Source organism: Fragaria vesca, linkage group LG2 (genome assembly GCF_000184155.1).
Source record: "Fragaria vesca subsp. vesca linkage group LG2, FraVesHawaii_1.0, whole genome shotgun sequence".
NCBI classification, from domain to species: Eukaryota; Viridiplantae; Streptophyta; class Magnoliopsida; order Rosales; family Rosaceae; genus Fragaria; species Fragaria vesca.
This window is the reverse complement of record NC_020492.1, coordinates 16802588-16826559: the sequence shown is the minus strand read 5'-3', so window position 1 is coordinate 16826559 and position 23972 is coordinate 16802588. Positions and strand designations below refer to the sequence as shown.

Genomic DNA, 23972 nt, shown 5'->3' with positions numbered 1-23972 from the left:
TCAGCTATCAGATCGATCGATCTTGATCTCTGGAAGCTTCATGTGAATTTTATATTAAGGTGGAATGGCAGAGCTGTTATTAAAACAAACGTCAGAGGGTATTTATGTAATTTAGTGTAATTCAATCTTAGATTACTCCTGAAGTAAGAAGGGAGCTATGATCAAGGTGAGAAGGAGCATGATCTGTGTTTGATTTGTACTTGGTAAGCCTTTTGTTCTTGTGGCGCGCATTGCTGTTCTTTTCCTCTTATTTTTCATTCTTCTGTTTTACAGTTTTACTAACATGGGATTACTCCTCCAATCCAAGGTTGTGTTGCAGGTGGATCTCACTGCTTGGGAGAAAATGCAATTCTGTTCTTGCATTGAAATGGACTGCTCCCATGCTATATTTATCTTACATTGGCAACGGGAAGTTGCTTTATACTCCTATTTTTGTACTTGTAGAATTTGTATCTATAAAAAGGCTTTAGTCTGGAGTTCTAGCTAGAAACTTTTCTTAAACAATTGCGAGAAGCAATATGGATGAGGCCAACTATAGTGTGAAAATTGACTTACTGTACGATTCCTGATGTTTTGAAATTTGAAGCATACAAAAAATTTAACTCCCAGCTGATCTATCCTGGATTCCTGGGGTATCTTGGACTGCAGGTCTTTAGTGTTGCGCCTTTGAAGATGGAAGTAGATGGCTCAACACTGGAGTTATGTACCGAGCAACCTCATGTTTTTCTTCTAATAATACTCCATCCACATTTATTTGCGATTTCTCTATATATATTTTTTTCTAGCGAGCTAATGCAGATTTACTAAATGAGCAAAACAGATCAAATGTAGATAATATGTTAATATCATCATCATAAACCAGATACAGTAGCCAACACATATATTGCTCATCTTATCCTCAGTCACCAGGGTAACTGATGTCTGAGTTACATTATACATTACACTTATGAATGCACACACAAATTACTTCATCATCAACATCAACACCACTGTTATTGATATCCAACATCAACACCACTGTTACTTCATCACCAACCCATCAACCAAACAGTTGAACCTTCAGTCTTCTTTAGCTCTCTACTGCTACTGATCTCTCTTAAACGAGACAGTCTTTCCGGTACCACCAACATTTGATGTGCTAGATTTGAACTTATTTTTCGTACGATCAATAAAATTAGAAAAATGGACGTCCTTACCACCATCATTACCCTCATGATCAGAATCTTGTATCTTCTTTGATGACATGGTTCTGATCTTAATCTTAGCTTGAGTAATATATTGTGAAAACTTATCATTGATATCCACTCCTCCTGCATGTTTCTCACCTTCATTCTTAACTTGTACTTGCTGTGCTTTCTCAACTTCCATAGCAGCATTGATATGTTGCCCCTTCCCAGCTGCTCCTTTTACCAGTGATGACCCGGACTTAGACTTCTGCTTCTCCTTCTTTTCCCCCTGGCCATGAGTAATGTGTTCAATAGCAATTACCTTCTTTCGGGCCACCTCTGCCGGTTCAGGTTCAATCTTAGCAGCAGCCTTGTGTGAGGTTAACAACTTTCCTCCATTCTCATTTGGAGTACTAACAGGCGGCAGAACTTCTGTCTTTTCAAACTTGATGGGAACCTGAATCACTCGATTCACTGACTTGTTGGGTTGTTGAGGTTTGCTTTGGATGTCAATTATTTTCTTTCCTGCAACATGATTGCGGTCTGCCAGTGGGGAACGATCTCTAGCAGGTGAGGAGAGTCGGCGGATTGTCTGAAAGGCAGGACTGGCTGTAATGACACTGAAGAGTTTCTCACACACTCCTGATGAATCTGCAGTACTAGTACCATTGATATTCTTTCCCATTGAAGTATAGAATGAAGTTATGGAACTCAAAGATAGCTGAGAACTTGAGAGTGATGCATGAAATTAGGACCAGACAAGGTATTTATATGCACTGTAACTTGTATTACCTCATGTGACTAAACTTGGGGTTTACGCAAGTAAAGAGAAATGTATTTTGTCCAATAATGACACAAATTATGTTGGAATCATATTCTCAATCACTTTATGTGACCTATTTTTCTACGGATATTAGAATCTAAGAAAGCAAACTTGCACAAAGAGATTAAATAAATTTTTAGCTGGTTTCCAACAACTACTTTGAGACTTGAGAGACATGCTTCTACTCTTCTAGAGATGAAGCATGTACATTATAAGCATGTACATTATGTTTGGAATTTGATAAGCTAGTTAAAAACATCTTTAGCAGACTCTCTATATTGGCTCCTTAGCTATTTTAGAGAGTAAGTTTAGTTTTTTTTTATAATTTTACCAGCTCCAGCAGATTAGCAAGTGATTAGCTATTTTAACTTTTAGCTATCCCGTTAGCTAAATATAGCTAGCAAGATGAGGCTCTCTATAATTTATGTTTTTAAATGTATTTCTTTTAAGTCATTTTATGTAATATTAAAACACATTTAAATTAATTTTTCTTTATTTAATCAATAATATAAATCAAACATTAGTTGCAACAGAGAGTACTGGTGTAGAGGTATTTATAAAATGGCTATCTAAAATGACTTTTTGGCTATTTTGACTAAAATTTGACTACAAAATGGCTAACATTGCTAAAGATGCTCTAACGAACTAAATAACCATTGTAATTATAGGAATCTTTCTCTCATGGCTTCTGATGCTTTTGCAACTAAAAAGCTTGCAAGAATCATACTTTTGTAGCCTGGTGAGTGGTGGAAAACCAAATCAGGGTAGAAACTTACACAAGCTTTTGATGCATTGATCGAGTTTCGCTCCCTTTTTCCTTGTCCTTGGTCTCCAGGTAAAGTTCTGGGAAAGGGATATCGAATCCTTTCGAACTGGAATATAAACTGTTTCAAAGAAAGGAAAATTGTAGCTGTTAAAGCAACTCATGAAGAAGCACTACGAACCGGTCATTCCCATAACTGTAATGTGAAACCTTGAAGTTGATATATGAACACGTCTAGATTCTACAAATCGTGAAACTTGTTCAGAATCTTATCTATTTCCTAATTATGTAGGTGAACTGACGACATCTATCTTTTAGATAGTGGCATCAATTTTCATTAACTGATCATTCAGGACTTGAGCTATAGTTTTACAAGACCAAACTATTCAAAATCCATACCCTTTCACATCATCTAGAATGATGCCTTCGTTACCTTTCCTCTTCATCCAGTACGAAATTGGCCTGCAAAAACATGAAACTGATGAAAAAGAACTGAATGTCACAAATTTCATGATCCCATGTACGCCAGCACAAGATGAAAATAAATGTAAAAACCCCAATAGTCAAGTGCCAATTTTGTTCATGCAAGTACTGAATAAGGTTCCGATACCAATTGTTCATGTTTCGACTACCTTGCGCTGCATGCTGTCCATCATCCAAAACCAAATTACTTCAGCAATTTAAGATCGAAAGCCATCAGTTTATTGTACTCGAATGGCCATATGTGATACATGCTGTCTTGCTTAAAGTGCATTCCTGTGCTTCAGACAATGGTATCAATGATTTTCTGCCCCCAACAGGTATAGGTACTATGAAAAGATTATTTTCAACACATCTTTTTATTAAGCATTTCCGATAACATCAACTAATTCAGATATTGGTATCTGAGTTGGAATAATTTTCTGGGAGAGCATAACCTCTATGTTTTCGACAAGATAAACTCGTATAAATAGAGGTGAATCACTCATATCGTCTTTTAGTTTACATGAATACTATTCTACAACCATATAATACATCCATCATTTACAAGTTTCAGCAACTCCGAGATATTTCAATCTCAATATCTCGAGTCCAGAAAGAACTGTGTTTCAGTAACTTCTCTGAAATAAAATAAGAGAACATATTGAAATCTACTGATAAGCAAAAGTCGAGGGGATTAGCGTTGCACCACATTTCAGAGTCTAATTGCAAGTGAGGTTGGCCTTCAGATCAACAAAAATTTGATCCACTATCTTTCTTCAGCTGCTGTAAATAAAGCAGAATCTCAATGGCGGAAAGTTTTAACGACCTGCTCGATCCGTCGCCGGCAGAGAGGACAATTGGTCAGGTGCAAGGAGCAGGTTGTACAACAGCACATATGACCACACCTGATAAAACCAATGAGTCAGCCACTTCTAATTTATCAAGGAATGAACTATGAAGTAGATGATTCATTGTATAATACTGAGTTCTTACGGGACAAAAACCGCATTATACTCCTGCTCAAGGCATATCACACATAGATCAGGCATCAGACGGTCTTTCTTGGGAGCCTCTGATGCATTATACTCAATATCATTTGAACCTGAAGAAATAGATATGAAGCAGTTTAGTGAATTTCTGAGCATATAATCATGTAATGGGGACAGTCAACAATAAACTATTTACCTTCAATATCTTCCCCAGATCTTTTAGCAGCTGCAGCAAGAACCCTGCAGCAAGAGGATTTTCATTTAAATGTGTAACTTATTGAAAGAGAGAACAAACAATACATGTACGGACTGGGTTCACTGTCGAAAAGAATTACACCTCTATGGAGCAAGAGGCCCACCTTTCTGAGTGACAACCACTATATATGTTGTTTTTCCTTTACCTAACAATACAAGCAGCGACTTTACCTTTTCTGTAATTCCCAACGCCGCCTTCTTTCCATAATGTAGTGGACGGAATGCTTAGCGATCAAATAAACACCAAACACACCCAAACCCAAAGACGCATATTTGTACAACCTGATCAATACATCTATACCATTAGAGTTCAGAGAAAGCACAGACAAAACTGTATGCACACACACCCAAATGGACAGACCATTTTGTATCTATTCAAATTTCAATAACCAACCTTGCCCATTTCCCTAGGTTTGCAATGAGCTGATCAATGGTTTTAGGGGAGATATAAAATGGCCCTTTGTGGGGCCGTTGAATTCGAATGGTACCAATGTCATCTTTAACAGCCTGAACATAAATTTGAAACAATTAGAGACAACACAAAAATTTGTAATGGAAAACAAAATTAAGAGAGATGCTATATTACAACAACATAACATGTCAATGGACAAAATCTCGATCAAAGAATTTCCTTTAAACAAACTGAGATTATGACTGTAACCTAAATCCGTTTATAGGAGTGTGTACCGTACCATAATCTTCAATGGAACAAAGGTCTTTTAAAGGAAAGTGAAGAGCCTTAACGTGGTAGGATTACATACATGCACAACATCCAATCGGTAGCATATTAAAATAAAAATGCTGGTCTATGCTGTAATTCTATGATATAAACAGATATGTATATGTATATCATATTGGCTTTTAGTCTATTCGTATGTAAAATGATATATAGTACTTACAGTATCAACAACATACCTCACCAACAACACTCAAGGAAGTTCCAGTTGGTAATACCCTCTCAATTCGTTTGACTCCAAGCATCTACAAAAGCAGTCACCATTAAGTCGATTGATTAAGTTCTGCAAAAGACAAATAGATCACTAAGTAAACCACACAGACCTTGAGGCCTTGGAGATAATCTAACGTCCCTCGTACAAGAGATCGCCCTGACTCCTCAAATACTTCACTTGCAACCGGCAATGTAAAGCCTGTGGCACCTCGAGCTCCCACCACATGCACACGACCAGTCCCATCATCCTGTTATAAACAATAATGCACCATCATCATATCCTGTTAGTCAACTATCAACCGCAAGCAAACCAAAAACTACTTCAACTACAAATGGACAGTTGAAGTATCGCAGAAGACCAAATGATAAACACACCATGTTTGCATATATTCATATGACACAAAAAGAGGGAAAGCGACTCCATTTTCTCACCAGATACCAAGGGACTTCTTTACTCATCGACAACATCAACGCAGAGTCCTGTATCCATGATCCAGCATCATTGTGTTTCAGAAAATGTTGTTCTGCCTAAAGAATATATAAACAAGAAAATCCATTACCAATAACCCAAACAACTAATCACCACAAAAAAGCACAAAAACAATGCTTCTTGAGTTTAAATTCCGTACCGTTTCTTCCACAACTACACCTCTCAAACCACTGAACTCACAGGTGATGGGAGTTTCCGAGCTAACTCTCCCCGAAATGGCAACCACCAATGGCAATATAGACTCAGAATCCAACAATTTAGCTGAAAATTCAAAACAACACAAAAATTCTAAGTTTCTAATCAACCCAATTGGGCTATGCCCTTATTAGCAAGTCTTTCTCTTTCAAAACATAAAAAGGGTTCACACCCAATTCCTTCAACTGGCTAACCCGAGTGGCGGTCTTAAGAATATCAGCATCCCTGTAAAAATCACACCCCAGTAAGCAACATGAATCTACTGTAACTTAAAAAATTACCAATCAAAACTCAAACTGGGTAATCAAATTTCATTAAAAGCAGACCTGCCACTGCTTCTGCCGAGAAGATAGAGAGCAGCAGCACTCAAACAGCAGCTCAATCCACCCCAAGGTAGCATCTTTACCAATCAAGAAACCCTAAAGCCAGAGCCTTTGGCTATGTAAGCATATGATCAGAGAGATTAAAAATCAAGTCTTTGGGATGAAATTTGGGGAAGGAATAAATTGGAGGAATTAGGGATTTAAGAAGGGGGAGTGGGATTGGAAAGCTTTCAGGGAAAGGGTTTGCCGGGAAATTTAAAAAGGACGGGAAAAGAGGAATGAGATACGAGGAGTGTTGAAAAGGGAGAATGAAGAGAGTTTTAAAGTGTGTGAGCGACTGGAGAGGAGGTGGTGGTGGAGACACAGCTTTAAAGCTTTTGGGTATTGACGTTGATTGGGGATAGGAATGATGTGCAATGCAGGATATATGGGGTGTTACTTTATTATAAAAACTATTTTGATTTTTCAAATTTTTTTGTTCTTGAGATTGGTTTGTATATCTTTATCTGATATTTAATTACTTCGGTTTAAGGGACAAAAAAGAAGAAGAGAAACTGTAACTGGGATCTTCCACAGTACACATTCATATACAGTACATGAGGTAGATTAATTTAATACAAAGATAAGATAACTCGGTATAATAATATGTTAGCATACTTTGTCGGTGAGCCGTGACGTAGTTAGTTAAGATGGTTAACTAACAACTTTGACGTCATGAATTCAAAACTCATTAACATACGTAGAGTGTATGAGTTATTTAATAAATAAAAAAATATGCTAACATACTTTTGCATGAAGATAGGGTATATCCACACATGAATAGCATTTTGAGCAAAGATCCTCCATATATGACAAGCTCACACTGAAATCATCAAAGTACCAATCGCATTGTGATGTCCAAAAGAATTTTCAACATCTATACTAACGATTTGAGGCTCTCTGTTTCTTGGCTAATATTCAACGATTAGATCATATAGAGGCTTCATCGCCGGAGCGTGATTCTTTTTATTTCTGCGGCTACAGTTTCTGTCAACTACCTTCAAAGATATTAGATTTCATGTGGAAAGTTGGGAACACCAACACTCGGGGGCATCGCTAATGACAGCAAAAAATATTTGCGAGGAACTCACATCGTACATAACAAACTATATAAGACACTTCGACACTGATTACATTATTATTGTCAGCCCTGAAAAGAAACTAATGTGCAAAAAAAACTATTGCAGAGCTGCGAAGTTTTCCTTCTCAATAACGCTGTTTCTCTAACAAATAATATCGTTGAGAATACCTAAAACAAACGCATAAAACTCAAAATATGCAACGAATAACCACGTCATGTTTTTCCAAGTGCCCCTTTATGAGCATAGAAAGGGAAATCAAGGCTCCAGCGTTAGAACGTCTCTGCTCAAAGTAATTTTGAAACCACCCCGGCACCAACTGTTCTACCTCCCTCCCTCAATGCAAATCTTTGACCTGCGAATCAATATAGGGAATATACTAAGTTTCACTACCACAGCATGAACAAAACAACTACACTTGGTTTACAAAGAAAATTGAAAGAATAAAACAAGTCAAACTAATGAATAAAGCGAATAACTGGGGATATCACCAGGAATAAACCATGACGTCGACATACCTGCTTCAAGGGGAACAGGTAGCATGAGCTCAAAAACTGCAGTCACATTATCACCAGGCATAACCATTTTAACATCCTCCGGCAATTCTACTTTTCCAGTGATATCTGCAGTCCTCAAATAAAACTGAGGCATGTAGTTTGAGAAAAAGGCAGTATGACGTCCACCTTCATCCTTTGTGAGGACATATATCTCTGCTTCAAATCTCTTGTGTGTTTTCACTGTTCCTGGCTTAGCAATTACCTATACGCAAGTATAAAATTTTAAAAACCTTCAAATTGGAACAGGTCAAACAATTCATACTTCAGTTAAAATGTAACACATAAAGGACAAATCAGGAATAGGTGAATTTCTTGGTGCAACTATAACCACACACCTGTCCTCGTTGTATATCTTCTCGTTTTAGACCTCGAAGAAGAAGACCCACATTGTCACCAGCCTAGTCAAGTTCACAAACTTATCATGAGAAATATTTCCTATTGTAAAAAGAACCTTAGCATCTTGACGAGGTTTTAGAATCAGTGACTTACTTCCCCTCGATCTAAGATTTTCTTGAACATCTCAACACCTGTCACCACAGTTTTTTGAGGACCGGACTGAAAGAGAAGGTTCAATCTAAGGAGTCAGGATCAACGTTCTTAGAATGGTATTCTATCATCAAAGATACTATTTCAACGATCAATGCCACCTAATTCACTGTGCTGTATAGTCTTATAACTGAAACTCCAGAAATTGTATATTTTATCATCCACTACAGAAATGTACAAGGAACACTATGCAGCATCGTGTAACTTAAAAAAGCACACACACAACACACCTGATGTAGCCCCAGAATCTCAACTTCCTCACCAACTTTAATGCACCCTTGTTCAATGCGTCCAGTAGCAACAGTTCCACGGCCCTTTAACAAACATGAATTAATGAATTCAGCACAGGAAAGACAATATATAAGAACAGAGCAAATCACTATCTTCATGATTATGACATTAGAACAAAAAGCAATTCAGGACAAAAAAAAACGACTGAATGTTCTCAAAGAGCTTAAACTATCAGTTTTGTTATCAAAAGTTCAGTAACAGTGTTATTATCATGAATGCAGTACATTTCATCAAGAAAAGAAGTTGCACATAAAAGCTTACTTGAATTGAGAAAACATCTTCAATTGGCATAAGGAAAGGCTTGTCAAGTTGGCGTACAGGGTCTGGGATGTATTGATCCACAGATTCCATTAATTTCAAAATTGCCTTTTTGCCTATCTCGTCATTTGTGCCTTGCAACGCAGACAAGGCTGAACCACGGACAATAGGGATTTCATCCCCAGGGAACTTGTAGAAATTAAGAAGTTCTGCCAGAAAATTGTAGAGCAAATATGAGAAATCAAATGAAATATAAAGCTGTCAATTAATAAAGTGTAAATTTACGGACCACGGAGTTCCATTTCGACAAGTTCCAACAACTCTGGATCATCAACTGCATCAACTTTATTGAGGAAACACACAAGCGATGGCACACCAACCTATGATTACACCCAACAAAAACAATACATCCATTACTATTACATCGCAAATACATAGATAAACACATAGGTTGGAGTTGATACCCACCTGGCGTGCAAGCAGAATGTGTTCCTTAGTTTGTGGCATAGGCCCATCAGGAGCGGATACAACAAGAATACCCCCATCCATTTGAGCAGCTCCAGTAATCATGTTCTACCAATCACGAATCAAGTTAATATACAGAGGCACAAAGCTATACAATATTCTCTACTTTAACTTATGTAACAAAAAACCCTTACTTTGACATAATCAGCATGTCCTGGGCAGTCCACATGAGCATAATGGCGTTTAGTGGTCTCATACTCCACATGAGCCTACAAAATCAAAGCAAACTAAGCTACATATGAAATGACAAGGGAGATAGCAGATAAGGTAGCTATAACATTCCAATCAAAAGGCAAGCCTCAAAAAATAAAATAAAAACACACACTAACCGTAGCAATTGTAATTCCTCTCTTTTTCTCTTCAGGGGCCTTGTCAATTTCATCAAAGGCTATTGCCTTAGCTTTCCCTTCTTCCGCAAGTACCTGACAAAAACCCAAACCATTATCACAACCGAAAATGCAAAAAACCGGACCTTTTAATAAAAGCATTCTCCTTTTAAACTATGTATCGAGAAGGAAATGAAAATAAGATAATGGAATCAGTGACACAAACCCTTGTAATTGCAGCAGTCAGAGTCGTCTTTCCGTGATCGACATGTCCAATAGTTCCCACATTCACATGAGGTTTCCTGTTAGGCAAACACCACCATATACATAAAGCCTCATCCTTTAACATTCAAATTCATCAATTAAAACAAGAAAAGAAACATTCAAACCCAGTTCAGAAAAAGAAAAAAAATATCAACAGGGCTAATTAACCCAATACAAATTTCAAATTGGGTTCTCTAATAGACTCATTTTCCTAATGAAAAATCCAATCTTTGATGAAATAAGAAAAGAAACCCCAATATTACTAATCGGCTCAAAACCCTAAACCCTTAATAGTGACAAACGGAGAGAGAGAGAGAGATGAGAAATACTAACGTGCGTGTGAAGGTGGCCATGGATCTCCACCAAGGAATGGGGTTGTAAGAGCGGTCATTTTCAGAGGAGATCGGAGAAGGTGCGGTGGCGGATCCACGGCAGCAGGAGTAGATTTGGGAGGAGACGGGGAGGAGGCGGCGGGAGTTAGGGTTTCGGAGAGCGACCGAAGCCATCGGAAATCGGAATGAAGAAGAAGAAGAAGAAGAGAGAGAGGGGCTCTACTACTGAGTAGCAGTGTTGTGGCGGAGACTTGAGGAGGGTTTAGCTCTTTGGGGGTTTTCTAATTTCTAAGAGGGTTTTACTCTCGGGTCTTGGATCATGACCCGAATCTACCCAACCCGGCCCGTCGTACAAGTTGTGTGTTTGTGTTTATCCTAATGAACACAGGCTAGAACATACCAGGTTAAGGTACTTCAAGTTCATGACATTCCATATTTAGAAGATTTCTTTCAGCTCACCAAGCACCCCATATTTCACCTAAATTTTGATAACCGGATAGCTTGTGGCCAAACCAAGAATCTGAATGGGACTGTGGTCACTGCTACACCATGCAGTAATCCAGCTGAGTATGTGAATTGGGATGGTAGTCACTATACAGAAGCTGCAAATCAATACGTGTCCTCGCAGATATTGACAGGAAACTACACAGACTACCTGAAAGGCAAAATTTCTTATGGGAAGCCAGACCTTGAGTATCATGTCACACTCAACAACAATGTAATAAGTTATCAATTCAAACGATCCATCAACTACAATTATGTTTACGGCACAGCTAGATATACTCACTAGTGAAGTAATGCACACTTTGCATACTATTTATCCGGAGGAAAAAAAAAAAAAAAAAAAAAAAAATACTCAGACATTGCACAAAAGAGTTTACATGGAAAATGAAAACAAACAGAGTTTACATAGTAACAAGGTAGAGAGGAAGAAGCGCACAAATAATCAGACACATTTCTTTGTGTTGATTACATTATGCGACATGAAGTCATAAATTCGAAGGAGAAAAAATCTTAGTGATGATCTAACAACACATTCCAAGATCACATGTTGCTTCTATCACTCCAGATCCCCAACTACTAAAGAAGGAAAAAGGAGTTAAACTTGTCTTAAATGCTTTGGATCGCCTCCCAAGTATCTCCAGATGAGGCTTGCAGTGACGGGTTAGGTTTGAAAAACCAACACAACAACAATTAAACCTTCCCATGTGGACTTGAGATACTTCAAGTTCATGGATTTACATCCAAATCCCTATTTAGCAAACTTAGCTTACAAGGCACCCATATATCTAACCTAACTTCTTCCATCTGTTTGAAGGAGAAAAAGACATCACCAACTTTGAGCACTATATTACTAGACCATTGTTTCACTTATTCTATGATCTAATTAACATACTAGTTTGGTTGCCATGGCAATGAAAGTAGTCTTTAACCTTCATTTCCTAGCCTTTGTTTCTGTACTGTTACCTATAACTTGTATTCCCATCAATCTCACTTATCCGGCAGTTTTTAACTTCGGTGATTCGAATTCAGACACCGGAGGCATCCAAGCAGGAGTCGGTTTTCCCATTAAACGCTTCTGCAATGGCTATTTGATCATTGACTATTTTGGTAAGGGCCTTCCGGTGTTGTGTCTATGTCCAACATAACTTTATTAGTATAAAGCATTTTGAGCTTTGAACTCTAGTATTCAATAGTTTACATACAGTATGCATGTCTTATGCTGCAGTGACTGCAATGAACCTATCCTATTTGAATCCTTACTTGGATTCAGTTGGTGCACCAAGCTTCCAAACAGGATGTAATTTCGCAACCGGAGGGGCTACCATTCTTCCAGCCAAAGCATCTGCAACAAATCCATTTTCCTATGGAATTCAGGTTGCTCAATTCGTACGATTCAAGGCTCGAGTTCTTGAGTTACTGGCTAAGAAAGGTACTAATGTTGTGCATGGATGCATGATGTACGTGTTTGGTTTGTCATTACTGACCATGAGAACTTTTGATGTGTGATTTAGACAAGAAGCTTCAACCAGTCCTCCCATATGAAGATTATTTCAAGCAAGGCCTATACACTTTTGATGTGGGACAGAATGATCTTGATGGTGCATTTTATTCCAAATCAGAAGACCAAGTTGTTGCTTCAATTCCAGCTATTCTGACAGAATTGGAGACCGGATTTGAGGTAATTAGGTATGTCTTTTCCTTCTCGAGAATTGGAAGTCCTTCGTGACAACATAGGGTTTCTTTCTTTTGCAGAAACTATATAACCAGGGGGCTAGGAATTTTTGGATTCATAACACAGGTCCACTAGGATGCCTACCAAGAATTATAGCAACATTTGGGAAAGATCCATCATATCTGAACCAGGTTGGATGTGTTGCTTCACATAACCGTGCTGCTACTGCTTTCAATGAACAGCTACATGATCTTTGCTTGAAATTCAAGAAGAATTTTCCTGAAGCTAATGTTACTTATGTTGACATCTTCAAGATAAAGTCGGACCTCATCACAAACTATGCTCAATATGGTAAGTAGGTAGCCTGCCCTTTTTATATAGAAGTTTGATGTCTTTCACTGTCTTGCCTTCTTTATTGATGATAAATTCTGAGTTAATGTTGCTTTCTCCAGGTTTCAAACAAGGCATAGCTGCTTGCTGTGGGTACGGTGGTCCGCCTTTAAATTTTGATAACCGGATAGCTTGTGGCCAAACCAAGAATCTGAATGGGACTGTGGTCACTGCTACACCGTGCAGTAATCCAGCCGAGTATGTGAATTGGGATGGTAATCACTATACAGAAGCTGCAAATCAATACGTATCCTCGCAGATATTAATAGGAAACTACACAGACTACTTCAACTCTTCCATTGAAGGCAAACTTTCTTATGGGAATCCAAACGTTGAGTAGCATGAAACACTGAACAACAATGTAATAAGTTATAAATTCAAATAATTAAATTATTCATAGACTACAATTATGTTTACGACACAGCTAGATACACTCACTAGTGAAGTAATTAATACACAGTTTGCATACTATTTATTTGAAGATATTGCATAAAAGATTTCACATAGCAACAATGTAGAGAGGAAGAAGCGCACATACTTGCAACATACTAGCATCTCACCTTCCTATCAATACACAATTCAGATAATCACATCCTACATGATATACTACTATAGTACTACTGCCAGCTGAGCCACTGGCCAGAGCTCAGGATCACCGAAGCTTAAGTGATACAACGGGAATATAAACGTTGGAATCCACCGACGGAGACTTGAATCCACAAGTTTGGTTTTCTCAAATCCACGAGAAGAATCTGGAATCTACCAGAAAAGTTGAGAAAATCTCAAGGGTTTTTATTAATAAAAAAGGTGACGACTACAACTAAAAATCTCAAGGGTTTTTATAAAGGAGCAAATAAACTGTAGGGCAACTAACATATAAGCCTAAAAGCCGATGGATTAAAAGAAAACCAAATCCAAAACAAACTATTAAAAATAATTGCTGAAAACAAGTAAATCTGCATTTTGAAGGCCTAAACGAACTCGGTTTGGGCCGTTTCGCTTCCATAAAGGTATTATAATAGTCAATCGGATATCGAACGCTAAATCTAGAGCAAACCGGGTTTGGACTTATTTCGATCAATCTGCTCTTCAATCTCTATCGCCATTTGTTCTATACCATTAAGTTCATCCTGTTGTTAAATCCTACAAGATTCTTTCAGGATTGATGAGCAAAATGATATTGATCATTGACAATAGGAATGACAAGCATATAAGAACCGACACCGATAATATTGATCGTTGACAATAGGAATCAGTTTCATCTTGTAACTGATATCACTTAAACATGTAGACACTAGAAAGTTGAAATCAAAATTAAGTTTTTGGAAAGGGATATGTATAACTGCTACCATCTAAAAGGGATATGTATACAAACAAGCTGGTCCTAGTTTCTTCCCAGCCGCATGCATGTCCCGGAAGATGCAAGTATTATTCATCAAACTTTTGAGGCGGTTGAACAGGCCACATTTCTTAGATGGTTTGGAGAAAGTGAGAGTTGCTAGTTTGGAGGCTACAGTTGTTAGTTTGGAGATGTGTCACTTGTGCCGGTACCCGATGCCAATCAAGGAAGAGGGGAGCAAGCCATCAGAACCCCCGTGGTGGCAGCCGCGGCTGTGATGGCTTAGCTGCTCACATTGTCTGCTGGTAGCATAAATGCTGCTGTTCTGCTTTGAAGATTATTGAATCGAAACTAACAATGAAACTGTCAGCATACATACGGCGGTGAGTTCCAATAATCTTAAAACCGAGAATATAAAAACAAGCAACTCTTCATTATAAAGTCATAATTCAAATTTATCTACCAGCTGTTTAAGGGGCTGGCTATCAATGACTTGGTGAAGTAACACACAATTCCCAAACTATTTTTAGTCATGCAAAACATGCGTCTTTTTTCAACAAACATAGAGTTTATTTACAGATAGTAAGAATGTAGAGAGGAAAAAGACGTGGACAGTTTCGTGCACAAAATTGTACTATGTTACAGGCTATCAATTCACATTCTACATGAACTAGTACTACGTACTACTACTACCAGCTGACTGGTCATCAGCCAGAGCTCCAGCGCACCGGACTTCTGGTTCACATCAACTGCAGAGTTTTTTTGGAACATATTTCTTCGAAAGATGGCTCTTCAATTGTATATAATTAAAGAACACTTTTGATCAAAGGTTTCACCTGTCTGGTCATTAGCTGCCGCCATATACAATTATATTCAGATAAAGACCATCTAGCCAAATTAACTTCACACCATCTGTATCTCCCAAAATTTTGTAATCGCTTCAAGTTCAAGCAAACCTCAACACCGCCACCGCCATCAATGCTGCAGCTCTGAAGTAAATCTCATTCACGCTCGTCTCCACCCTTGACAATATTTCATCTTCTTTTACATCTGACTTCCTTGGATTCTTGCGGATAGGAACAATCGTGTCCCTCAGCTTATTCACTGACCAAGACAGCCAAACTAACCCAAATCCAACTCCAGTGTTCAGGAGTTTGGACGAGCAGAAGGGTACCCTCGCACAAGCTACTTTATAGACGACAGAGAGAAGGACAGCCAAGCCTGTTCCAGCAATACTGGCAGAAAACTGGGTCAGGAGCTGAGGAAGCTCAGGGCCAGATTTTTGAAGTGAATGAATTGCTGATTTCCCATGCTTTTTTCTATCAATCATTAAAGATAGAAGGCTCTCACAGGCATGGAAATAGTTCCTTGTGTATAGATCTCTATCTCTCCCCACCTTTTTCCCATTCTTCTGCTTTGGCATCCCCCTTGTCTTGAATTTTTCAGGACTGTAAAGTAAAGGATGATATAAAGTTAATAATCAAAATTTATGTCTTGACCCAAGATTTGGCAGAAGAACAAGCATACAAAAGCGGACACCAACAATACTAACGACAATTGGAACTTCAATTTAACCTTGAAACTGATATCACTTAAACAGCTAGGTACTAAGAAGTTGAAGAAAAGGGAGGAAGTCATATAAGTATAAAGCTAAAAGAAAAAAGAAAAAAGTTCTACAAACACTCTCATTCTTATACCTCTTTAAAGGAGCAACTGTAGTCCCATGCATCTTCAAAGGAGAACCATCAACATTGACTTTTTCCCTGAACTGGAACCTGGTGCACCAAATAAGTTGACTGTCAGGTCATGTCTATGGATCGAAACAAAATAACAGAAATTTGAGAACACATGAATTTTGAAATAAATGTCGATCTTGAAACCTACAAAGAATACTATAATAAGCAAGGATTTTTATAAGTGGTCTGCTATCATGGTTGACAATGCAGATACAAATACGTCAAAAAAGTTTACACCTTGTCCACACTGCCAACTTGTAACAAGGTAACGAGTAAATCTTTTATATATGAGAGAACATCAAACAAGCTAGGAGAAGCATAAAAAGGTTTTATGCAGAAAGACATAAAAAAGAGAATCTAAGATAGCAAGTCTTTTAATGAGAAACTCACCAGCAGAAACAAGTAAACTGTTTAAATGTACAAAACTGCCATTATAAAATATTTACAGAAATCCATTTGTGTTTAGCAAGGATAAAAAGTATAATCAATGAGTTAGAAAAGATAGACGAAACTAGCAGAAACATTAATCATATCATTAATTTTTTTATTTCGCAATAAGAAAGAGAGAATTCACACTAAGATGGATGTTAAAATAAGAAACATCGCCTTCAATAAATAAATTGCGAAGAGAAATATATACATACTTTTACAGAAAATTCATCCAAAAGAGAAGCATCAGAAAATGTTTGATCCAGTAAAACAAGTGATTCCAAATTTGAGTCAGCCAGGTATAGGAACTAATACGTACCTATCAAAGTACGGAACCAAAACAGAATGCTTTCCCAAACTAGCTGAGCTTTTCAATGAGTAAAACTCCGCAACAACTGAAAGGAGATGCTTCATCTCAGTCCCCGTACCTGTGAACAAGACTCGACCATCTGACTGAACTTTAATCTTAGAACTAGATGCCAGACCACCAACGAAGTCCAAGAGAGGCTTTGTATTGGACTCACTACTTGGGTAGATGAGGGAAGGAATTAAGGGCTTTTGGTGCATTTCATTTAACCCCATTAAGTCATATAATGAAGTTATATCTAGTCCACCTCTCTCTGCTTCACTTTCTCCAGACATGAGCAACTGCGCCATTTTTTCATGTCGTAAGAAGTGCTCAGCAATCCCATAGCTGAAAAGCACCGAATCTCGATGGACATCTGTAGTCAGCAGTAAAAAGAGATCATTCAACATATTGCTCACGAAGACGTTACATTACAATATATGCAACAATTTAGCAGCATCAATCATCACATGGCACTCAGTTGAAAACACCATTGTGTCCAGAGAACACCATATTTAGCAGGTGATGCTCATGTTTCGCATATATTTGTGACCATGCATACATATACACAAACACATATTAACGTTGCACCTTTCAGTGCAACAATTATGTCCATAGACTACCCGTAGCCAATAAAGAGTTGTCATAAATTCCATCTTAGTTTGCCAACTTTATTTAAGCAAGTGTGAAGATGACTGAGTAGTGAGACCATCATCTACTGTAAGTTACATGGCACATGAATCAAAACATGGTAAGAAATCCCTGGCCAATCTAGAACATTTAAACTTAATATTGCATGGTAAAGCAATGCAATTCTTGTCTATTACTAAGGACCCTCCATCATGATTCCAGCATATCCATTTAAAATCAGCCTTCCTACTGTTTTTCATGTCTATGGATGAATTCTGCATATTTTACATTTAAGATTTCCAAATTGGAAGAATATAAACAATATTTCTCATTGAAACCAACAAAAAGTAGGTATATGCATACCTTGCACATCAGTGAGTCCAGGCCTTTCCATATCTGAGGCAGTCTTGGCAAACCAGTTGGACTCTGACAATCCACTTATTGCTCTCCATGGCTCCTCACATTTCTGATTCATCAGTTTTAAAGATCCCAACTTTGTAATTTCCTGTTTTGTTCCATAACTTGACAGGAAGGGTTGGAAATCCTGCAATAATAAAAAGATCGATTATTTCATATCTAATTAAGCTCAGTAACCAAAAGCATAAACACTAGGCTGTTAAAACATATTTGTCAACTAGATAAACCCTATAACAACAGCCTCAATAGAAAAAAAAGAAAAAAAAAAGGACTATATCTCAACTTCAACCTTGAGATTCGTTAAACAGAATAATACAAATCAAAAGAATCATTCGAAGCTACGCATACTCCATTGACTCAAATTACAAATCAACCATCCATCCCAGAAGAACTCAACAATTGTAAGGTATCTCAAAAATCTTATCCCCAAAGTTTAAATATCAAAGGCTGATTCTTTATAAAATACTGATTGACCACACGAACGAAGACATACAGTCACACTAGGGAATAAATCAAATTTGTCAACCATATAACACTGTAGGCAACAGCTTTGAACAACGTCTCAACTCATCCTTCAAATTCATTCAGCAAAGTACAACAATTCAAGGATAATTGAGATCTCATATACAGCTAAACATAGACCATAGACTCAAAGAACTGAACTTGATTAATACATAGACGGCCTAAATTAACAACCAAACATGAATCCCAAAACAGCTCAAACAATTATGCTATCTCATAAACCTTACAAGCAACCCCAACTAGAGCTCAATAAAGCTAAACAAACACCATAGCCAACCAAATCCCACAGGCTAAGACACAAAGACCTTTCACTTTACCTTAATGATGCCCATGTTCTGTTCTTGTTGCAAAACGAGCCCATGAGGGTAGCCATGGGAGGCCATCAAGCAAAGGTTATTTACCATGAAGCTCAAAAGAGAAAAGAGAAACCCAGTTCAGAAAAACTGAAGTCCTTTCCTCCTTTTTGTATGGTTTGCCTCTTCAGGCCACCATAAACTGATCCATCCCAGGACTCCAAATCCGAGACTTGTTAGAATTTGAGTGGCACCCAAATTAGGAGGATTGGAAATCACAAAGTGAGATTTATGTCGTCCAGTTGTTTGTAGAGAGGAGATCTGAGAATCCAGGTTGGATTTCTCATATGAGACAAGAAGTCTCTCTTTGTTTTCTTCTACTTGGAGTCTCTGAAATCTAGGTGGTTTATCCAATGTAACTCTGTGCACTTCTTTATTATGTTTCTCATATTCCATGATGAGTTCTATACCGTCGAAATTGCGTACCATTGAGTTTTTAGACTTTTGACATTTTGTTGGTTTAGGGAAAGCTAGCGTGTGTCGACTGCAATTTTAAGTCTGTTAAATCTTGGGATGAAACTGGAGCCCAAGATCTTAGATAAATGTCTTTAACCACTGCAGCTACAAATCACGTCGTTTATCGTACTAGAGATCAACCGGAAGTTCATCCACCAAGTACTCAAGCACGGCAGAGTCTGTATTTCCATAGCCAGCTCCTCTTGCTCATCCTCGAACTTGTTAATCCACTTCCCTTCTTTAAGCATATTTCTAACAATGCCTTCTTTCTTGTGCTCCCTACTCAAAGGGTGCAACAATTTCCCCACTAATCCAAGCTTTTGCTTTGCTGATGATCTCCCAATCAAACCCATCTTCAGTTTGATATCATTTCTTTGTGCACCCATTCAGCATATCAGGAGGGGAATAAGTTCGTCATATATTTATGCATGTACGTAGTCCCCCTAAAATCATACAAGCTCAAACCCAACATTCCAACTAGGGCATGAAACATCATCAATATGCATGCTTCAACCTAGCTAGCTACTTTCGCAAATCGCAATGTAAGATACAACACCACGTACACCAAAATAGCTAGTCTAAATATGTCACACCTAATCTACCCTACTAACATTGATGGAATGAAAGAATTGAACATTCATACGATTCGATCAGGTCTACTTGCATATCGATCTGGCCAGTAGTATTTCTTAATTTACTCCCTATATATACAAATTTGACAAAGTTTTAATGTTCCCAGTTGACTACACCAACTATGCATATCATACATTCAATAAGTGACGTGGTTCATCACTTCACATACTCCTGCAGTCAACCTGTGAAAACCAAGTACTCGATCTAGTCTTCACTACACCATATATTGAAGAGCTCACCCACAAATATGGACCAGCAGAGGCCTATTAATCCAGGCCTGCGTCATATATATGTGTCTTACCAGATCGAGATCGCATGCAGTCAAATTAATAATATTTGCCATTCATTACAGAAAGAGTATATGAATGTACTGTATTGTTCACCAAACACTGTGAAATAATGTTGGCAAAGAAACAGTACTTGGCTATGATATGATGGAACTTACTACTCGGAATTAATGAGTTGTAACAACATCTGTTATAGGATTTACCTTTAGGTAGAGCTTTTGATGTTTTTTGTTTTTCTCTGATTGATGCTGTTTCTGTTCGTTTATTATACATATGTGTTCACTTTTGCTGTTTATGTTTCTGTTATGACTATGCATGTTATATCATACATTCAATATGTGGGTTAGTTCGATCATCATCACATCAGTCTCTGTGTACATACTCCTGCAGTCAACCTGTGAAAACCAGCAGGTACTTACTCGATCTTCACTACACCTATATATATTAAAGAGCTCACCCACAAATATGGACCAACATTCATATTAAGTTGAGTGGTCGATATATAGATGACTACAGTTCTCTCATGTATAATTGCAGATCATGTATATCTGTTTGTTGTTGTTACAACTAGTTAATCTGAGGTAAAGATCGAAACCATATAATGAAGACGTACTGAGTAATCGAAAATCGATGAGAGGTGGATATATACTTGATTTGCTAGCGCAAGTATTAATATTAAGGACATCGTGATCGAATTACAGTTCCTCTTATCTCCATGGATATCGATATTTACTTATACCGATCGATGTCAAGGCTCATCAAATCCACATTGGTGTGAGGTTTTTGTTCAGTTAACTTCAAATTTGGTACTAGCTCGGTAGAATAACTATGTGATAAACCGATAATGAAGTGTATATATGCATGAAACCTACTTAGTCCAATACATTCACTGATTCACAATGTAAGACACAACACCACGAACACCAATATGTCATCTAAATGTTACACCTAATTTACCCTCCTTTCATTAAAATTATGAATGAAATATTCGAATACGATTCAGATCTACTTGCATATCGATCTGGTCAGTATTTCTTTACTCCTATACATACAACTTTGACGAAGTTTTAATGTTCCCAGTTTACTACACCAACTATGTATATCATACATTCAATATGTGATATGTGGTTCATCATCACTATTCAGTCTCTGTGTACATACTCCTGCAGTCAACATGTATAAACCAGGCACCCTTCACTACACCATATTGAAGAGCTCACCCGCAAATATGGACCAGCAGAGGGCTATTAATCCTGCATCATATATATATGTTTTACCAGATCGAGATTGAAGTCAAATTGCCATTCATTACAGAGCTGTACATATATATGAATGTGTTCACCAAACACAGTCAAATTGGAAATAATGTTTTGTACAAGAACATCTAAACCCTACCACGTCGGAAACCCAAAGAAACACTTGGTTATGTTATGGTGGAACTAACTCGGAATTAATGAGTTGTAGCAACCTCGCTCGCTCTGTTTATATGATTCAATACAAAAATTTTCATTTTAATTAGAGTTTACGTTATTTCTGTTCGTATTGATATATTGTGATTGAGTTTTTAATTTTAATTCATCAATTGATATCCGAAAATTCAATCTTCTTCTTAACTGTTTCAGAAAAGTGAGTGCACGGAATTTTTTTATTTTTTTTTTCCGACATTTTATGTTGTTCGATGACTCCTCAAGACTTTCATCGCCCCTAGTTGCGAAAGCTCAACAAAACCAAGCTTTTCTTCGTTGCGCATCATTGAAGAGGTTTGGAAGTCCATCAGGATTGCAGTATTGAGCCACGTGGCAATATTCTGGTGCTGTCTTACCCGTAATTGGCGTGATCCTGCTTGTAGGAGATCAGTCCAAGAGCAGGCTGTCAGATTCTAGTTTCTAGATTGTTGCAGACTGACGCGCGCGTAAAGCCACTTGGCGCGTAAGACAAAATCCCAGTTGAGAAACAAGCCAACGGCTATTAATTAATCTTACGTATTCTGGATTTTTCACCAATTTCACCTCAAACAATAAACCAAAAAGGAAATGCCATAATTTTTTACTCAACCTTTTTACACAGATTTTATATATCATTGAACGATTCGACGGTGCATCATACACTGACGTCTTATACAAGATAAATGATTTTAATTATATTTGAGTAGGTTAATTATAATATCTTAGGGTCAATTACATAGAAGTCCATTTTCAGATATTTTATTACAGATAAGTCCACCCAAACATTTTTACTCACATAAGTCCACCTAAGCCTAAATAGGGTTTTATATTAGGTATAAAAGTTAAATAAAATTACAGACTGCCATCCAATAAAAAACATTAGATTCTCTCCTTTATATTTACAAGAATGTCACTAGTATAAAAAGTCAACAACCACTCTCATCGTGGAAAAGTCTCCGGCCGACCTCAGGCGAGGTTTCCGGCTGATCTCCGGCGAGGTTTCCGGCCGACCTCCGGTGAGGTTTCCGACTGACCTCCGACGATGACAAAAATTACTACTACCACCTACAAAAACTACTATCACCAGCTACAAAAGCTACTACCACCGCCTACAAAAGCTACTACTGTGAGGTTTTCAATAAACACAAAAGCTACTACCACAAACTACTACCACCAACCACAAAAGCTACTACCACAAGCTACAAATGCTACTACCACCGCTTACAAAAGCTACTACTGTGAGGTTTCCGACGAACACAAAAACTACTATCACCGACCACAAAAGCTATTACCACCAGCTACAAAAGCTACTACCACCGTCTATAAAAGCTACTACTACTGCCTACAAAAGCTACTACTGTGAGGTTTCTGACAAAACACAAAAACTACTACCACCAGCCACAAAAGCTACTACCACCAGCTACAAAAGCTACTACCATCGCCTACAAAAGTTACTACTGTGAGGTTTCCGACGAAACACAAAAACTACTACCACCAGCCACAAAAGCTACTACCACCAGCCACAAAAACTACTACCACCGCCTACAAAAGCTACTACTGTGAGGTTTCCGACTAACACAAAAAATACTACTACTAGCCACAAAAGCTGCTACTACCATCTACAAAAACTACTACCACCACCTGAAGCTAGATTACAAGTCGTCTGGTGGCCATCAGATTAGCACATGCCATGGCAGCAGCCTCTAGCTCATTGAAAGTCACCAAAATCCTCAACAGAAAAACAAAACACTCCATTCATCAACATAAACACACCAAAATCCTCAACAGAAACACAAAACACACCAAAATCCTCTAGCTCATCGACGTGCCGAGGCCGATCGGAGAAGGTGCTGCCGGCAATGACGATGGGATGATCGGAGGATCAGACGAGGTAGAGGTCTCGTCGTTCAGATTTGAAGATCTGAGATCGATCTGTTACGGCTCGTCGATGTTCGGGTCGGCTCCAGACTTCGATGAGATCGAGGACACAGAGGCGGCGGCGTTGCTATCAGCGGCGACGATGTGCCGAGGATGAAGGATACGACGTGGAGGCTGTATAAGGCAGCGGAGGCCCTAAGGCTTAGAGTTCCAGCGAGGGATTTAGGGTTCTGGTCAATTTCCGGAGGCCCTCACGCCGGAGAGAGAGAGATATCAATGGGGAAAGAGAGAGAGAGAGAGAGA

The 23972-nt window shown here is 38.1% G+C and overlaps 4 protein-coding genes across 4 annotated transcripts; 1 reads left to right on the top strand and 3 right to left on the bottom strand.

Annotated features, from left to right (window-relative positions):
* Window positions 1–3676: 3676 nt before the first annotated feature.
* On the bottom strand, window positions 3677–6646 carry LOC101298960 (mitochondrial ubiquitin ligase activator of nfkb 1-A-like). The gene is made up of 11 exons (XM_004290636.1): window positions 6419–6646; window positions 6265–6317; window positions 6037–6158; window positions 5840–5935; window positions 5518–5655; window positions 5374–5439; window positions 4853–4965; window positions 4630–4740; window positions 4400–4443; window positions 4208–4316; window positions 3677–4119 (listed from the first exon to the last, which is right to left on the bottom strand). The coding sequence occupies exons 1-11, from the start codon at window positions 6490–6492 to the stop codon at window positions 4017–4019; spliced, it is 1029 nt and encodes a 342-aa protein (XP_004290684.1). The 5' UTR covers window positions 6493–6646; the 3' UTR covers window positions 3677–4016.
* An 868-nt stretch (window positions 6647–7514) lies between these two features.
* LOC101298672 (elongation factor Tu, mitochondrial-like) lies at window positions 7515–10897 on the bottom strand. Its single transcript, XM_004290635.1, has 12 exons — window positions 10634–10897; window positions 10263–10338; window positions 10040–10132; window positions 9845–9919; window positions 9654–9758; window positions 9475–9565; window positions 9189–9394; window positions 8867–8950; window positions 8580–8645; window positions 8426–8488; window positions 8052–8292; window positions 7515–7888 (listed from the first exon to the last, which is right to left on the bottom strand). Exons 1-12 carry the CDS (start codon window positions 10804–10806, stop codon window positions 7821–7823), a joined length of 1341 nt encoding a protein of 446 aa, XP_004290683.1. The 5' UTR covers window positions 10807–10897; the 3' UTR covers window positions 7515–7820.
* A 1113-nt stretch (window positions 10898–12010) lies between these two features.
* LOC101298385 (GDSL esterase/lipase At1g54790-like) lies at window positions 12011–13569 on the top strand. The gene is made up of 5 exons (XM_004290634.1): window positions 12011–12243; window positions 12362–12565; window positions 12648–12814; window positions 12889–13159; window positions 13261–13569. The coding sequence occupies exons 1-5, from the start codon at window positions 12042–12044 to the stop codon at window positions 13536–13538; spliced, it is 1122 nt and encodes a 373-aa protein (XP_004290682.1). The 5' UTR covers window positions 12011–12041; the 3' UTR covers window positions 13539–13569.
* A 1496-nt stretch (window positions 13570–15065) lies between these two features.
* LOC101298085 lies at window positions 15066–19257 on the bottom strand. The gene is made up of 5 exons (XM_004290633.1): window positions 18935–19257; window positions 18042–18222; window positions 17022–17424; window positions 16235–16312; window positions 15066–15985 (listed from the first exon to the last, which is right to left on the bottom strand). Exons 1-5 carry the CDS (start codon window positions 19019–19021, stop codon window positions 15484–15486), a joined length of 1251 nt encoding a protein of 416 aa, XP_004290681.1. The 5' UTR covers window positions 19022–19257; the 3' UTR covers window positions 15066–15483.
* Between the last annotated feature and the right edge of the window lie 4715 nt (window positions 19258–23972).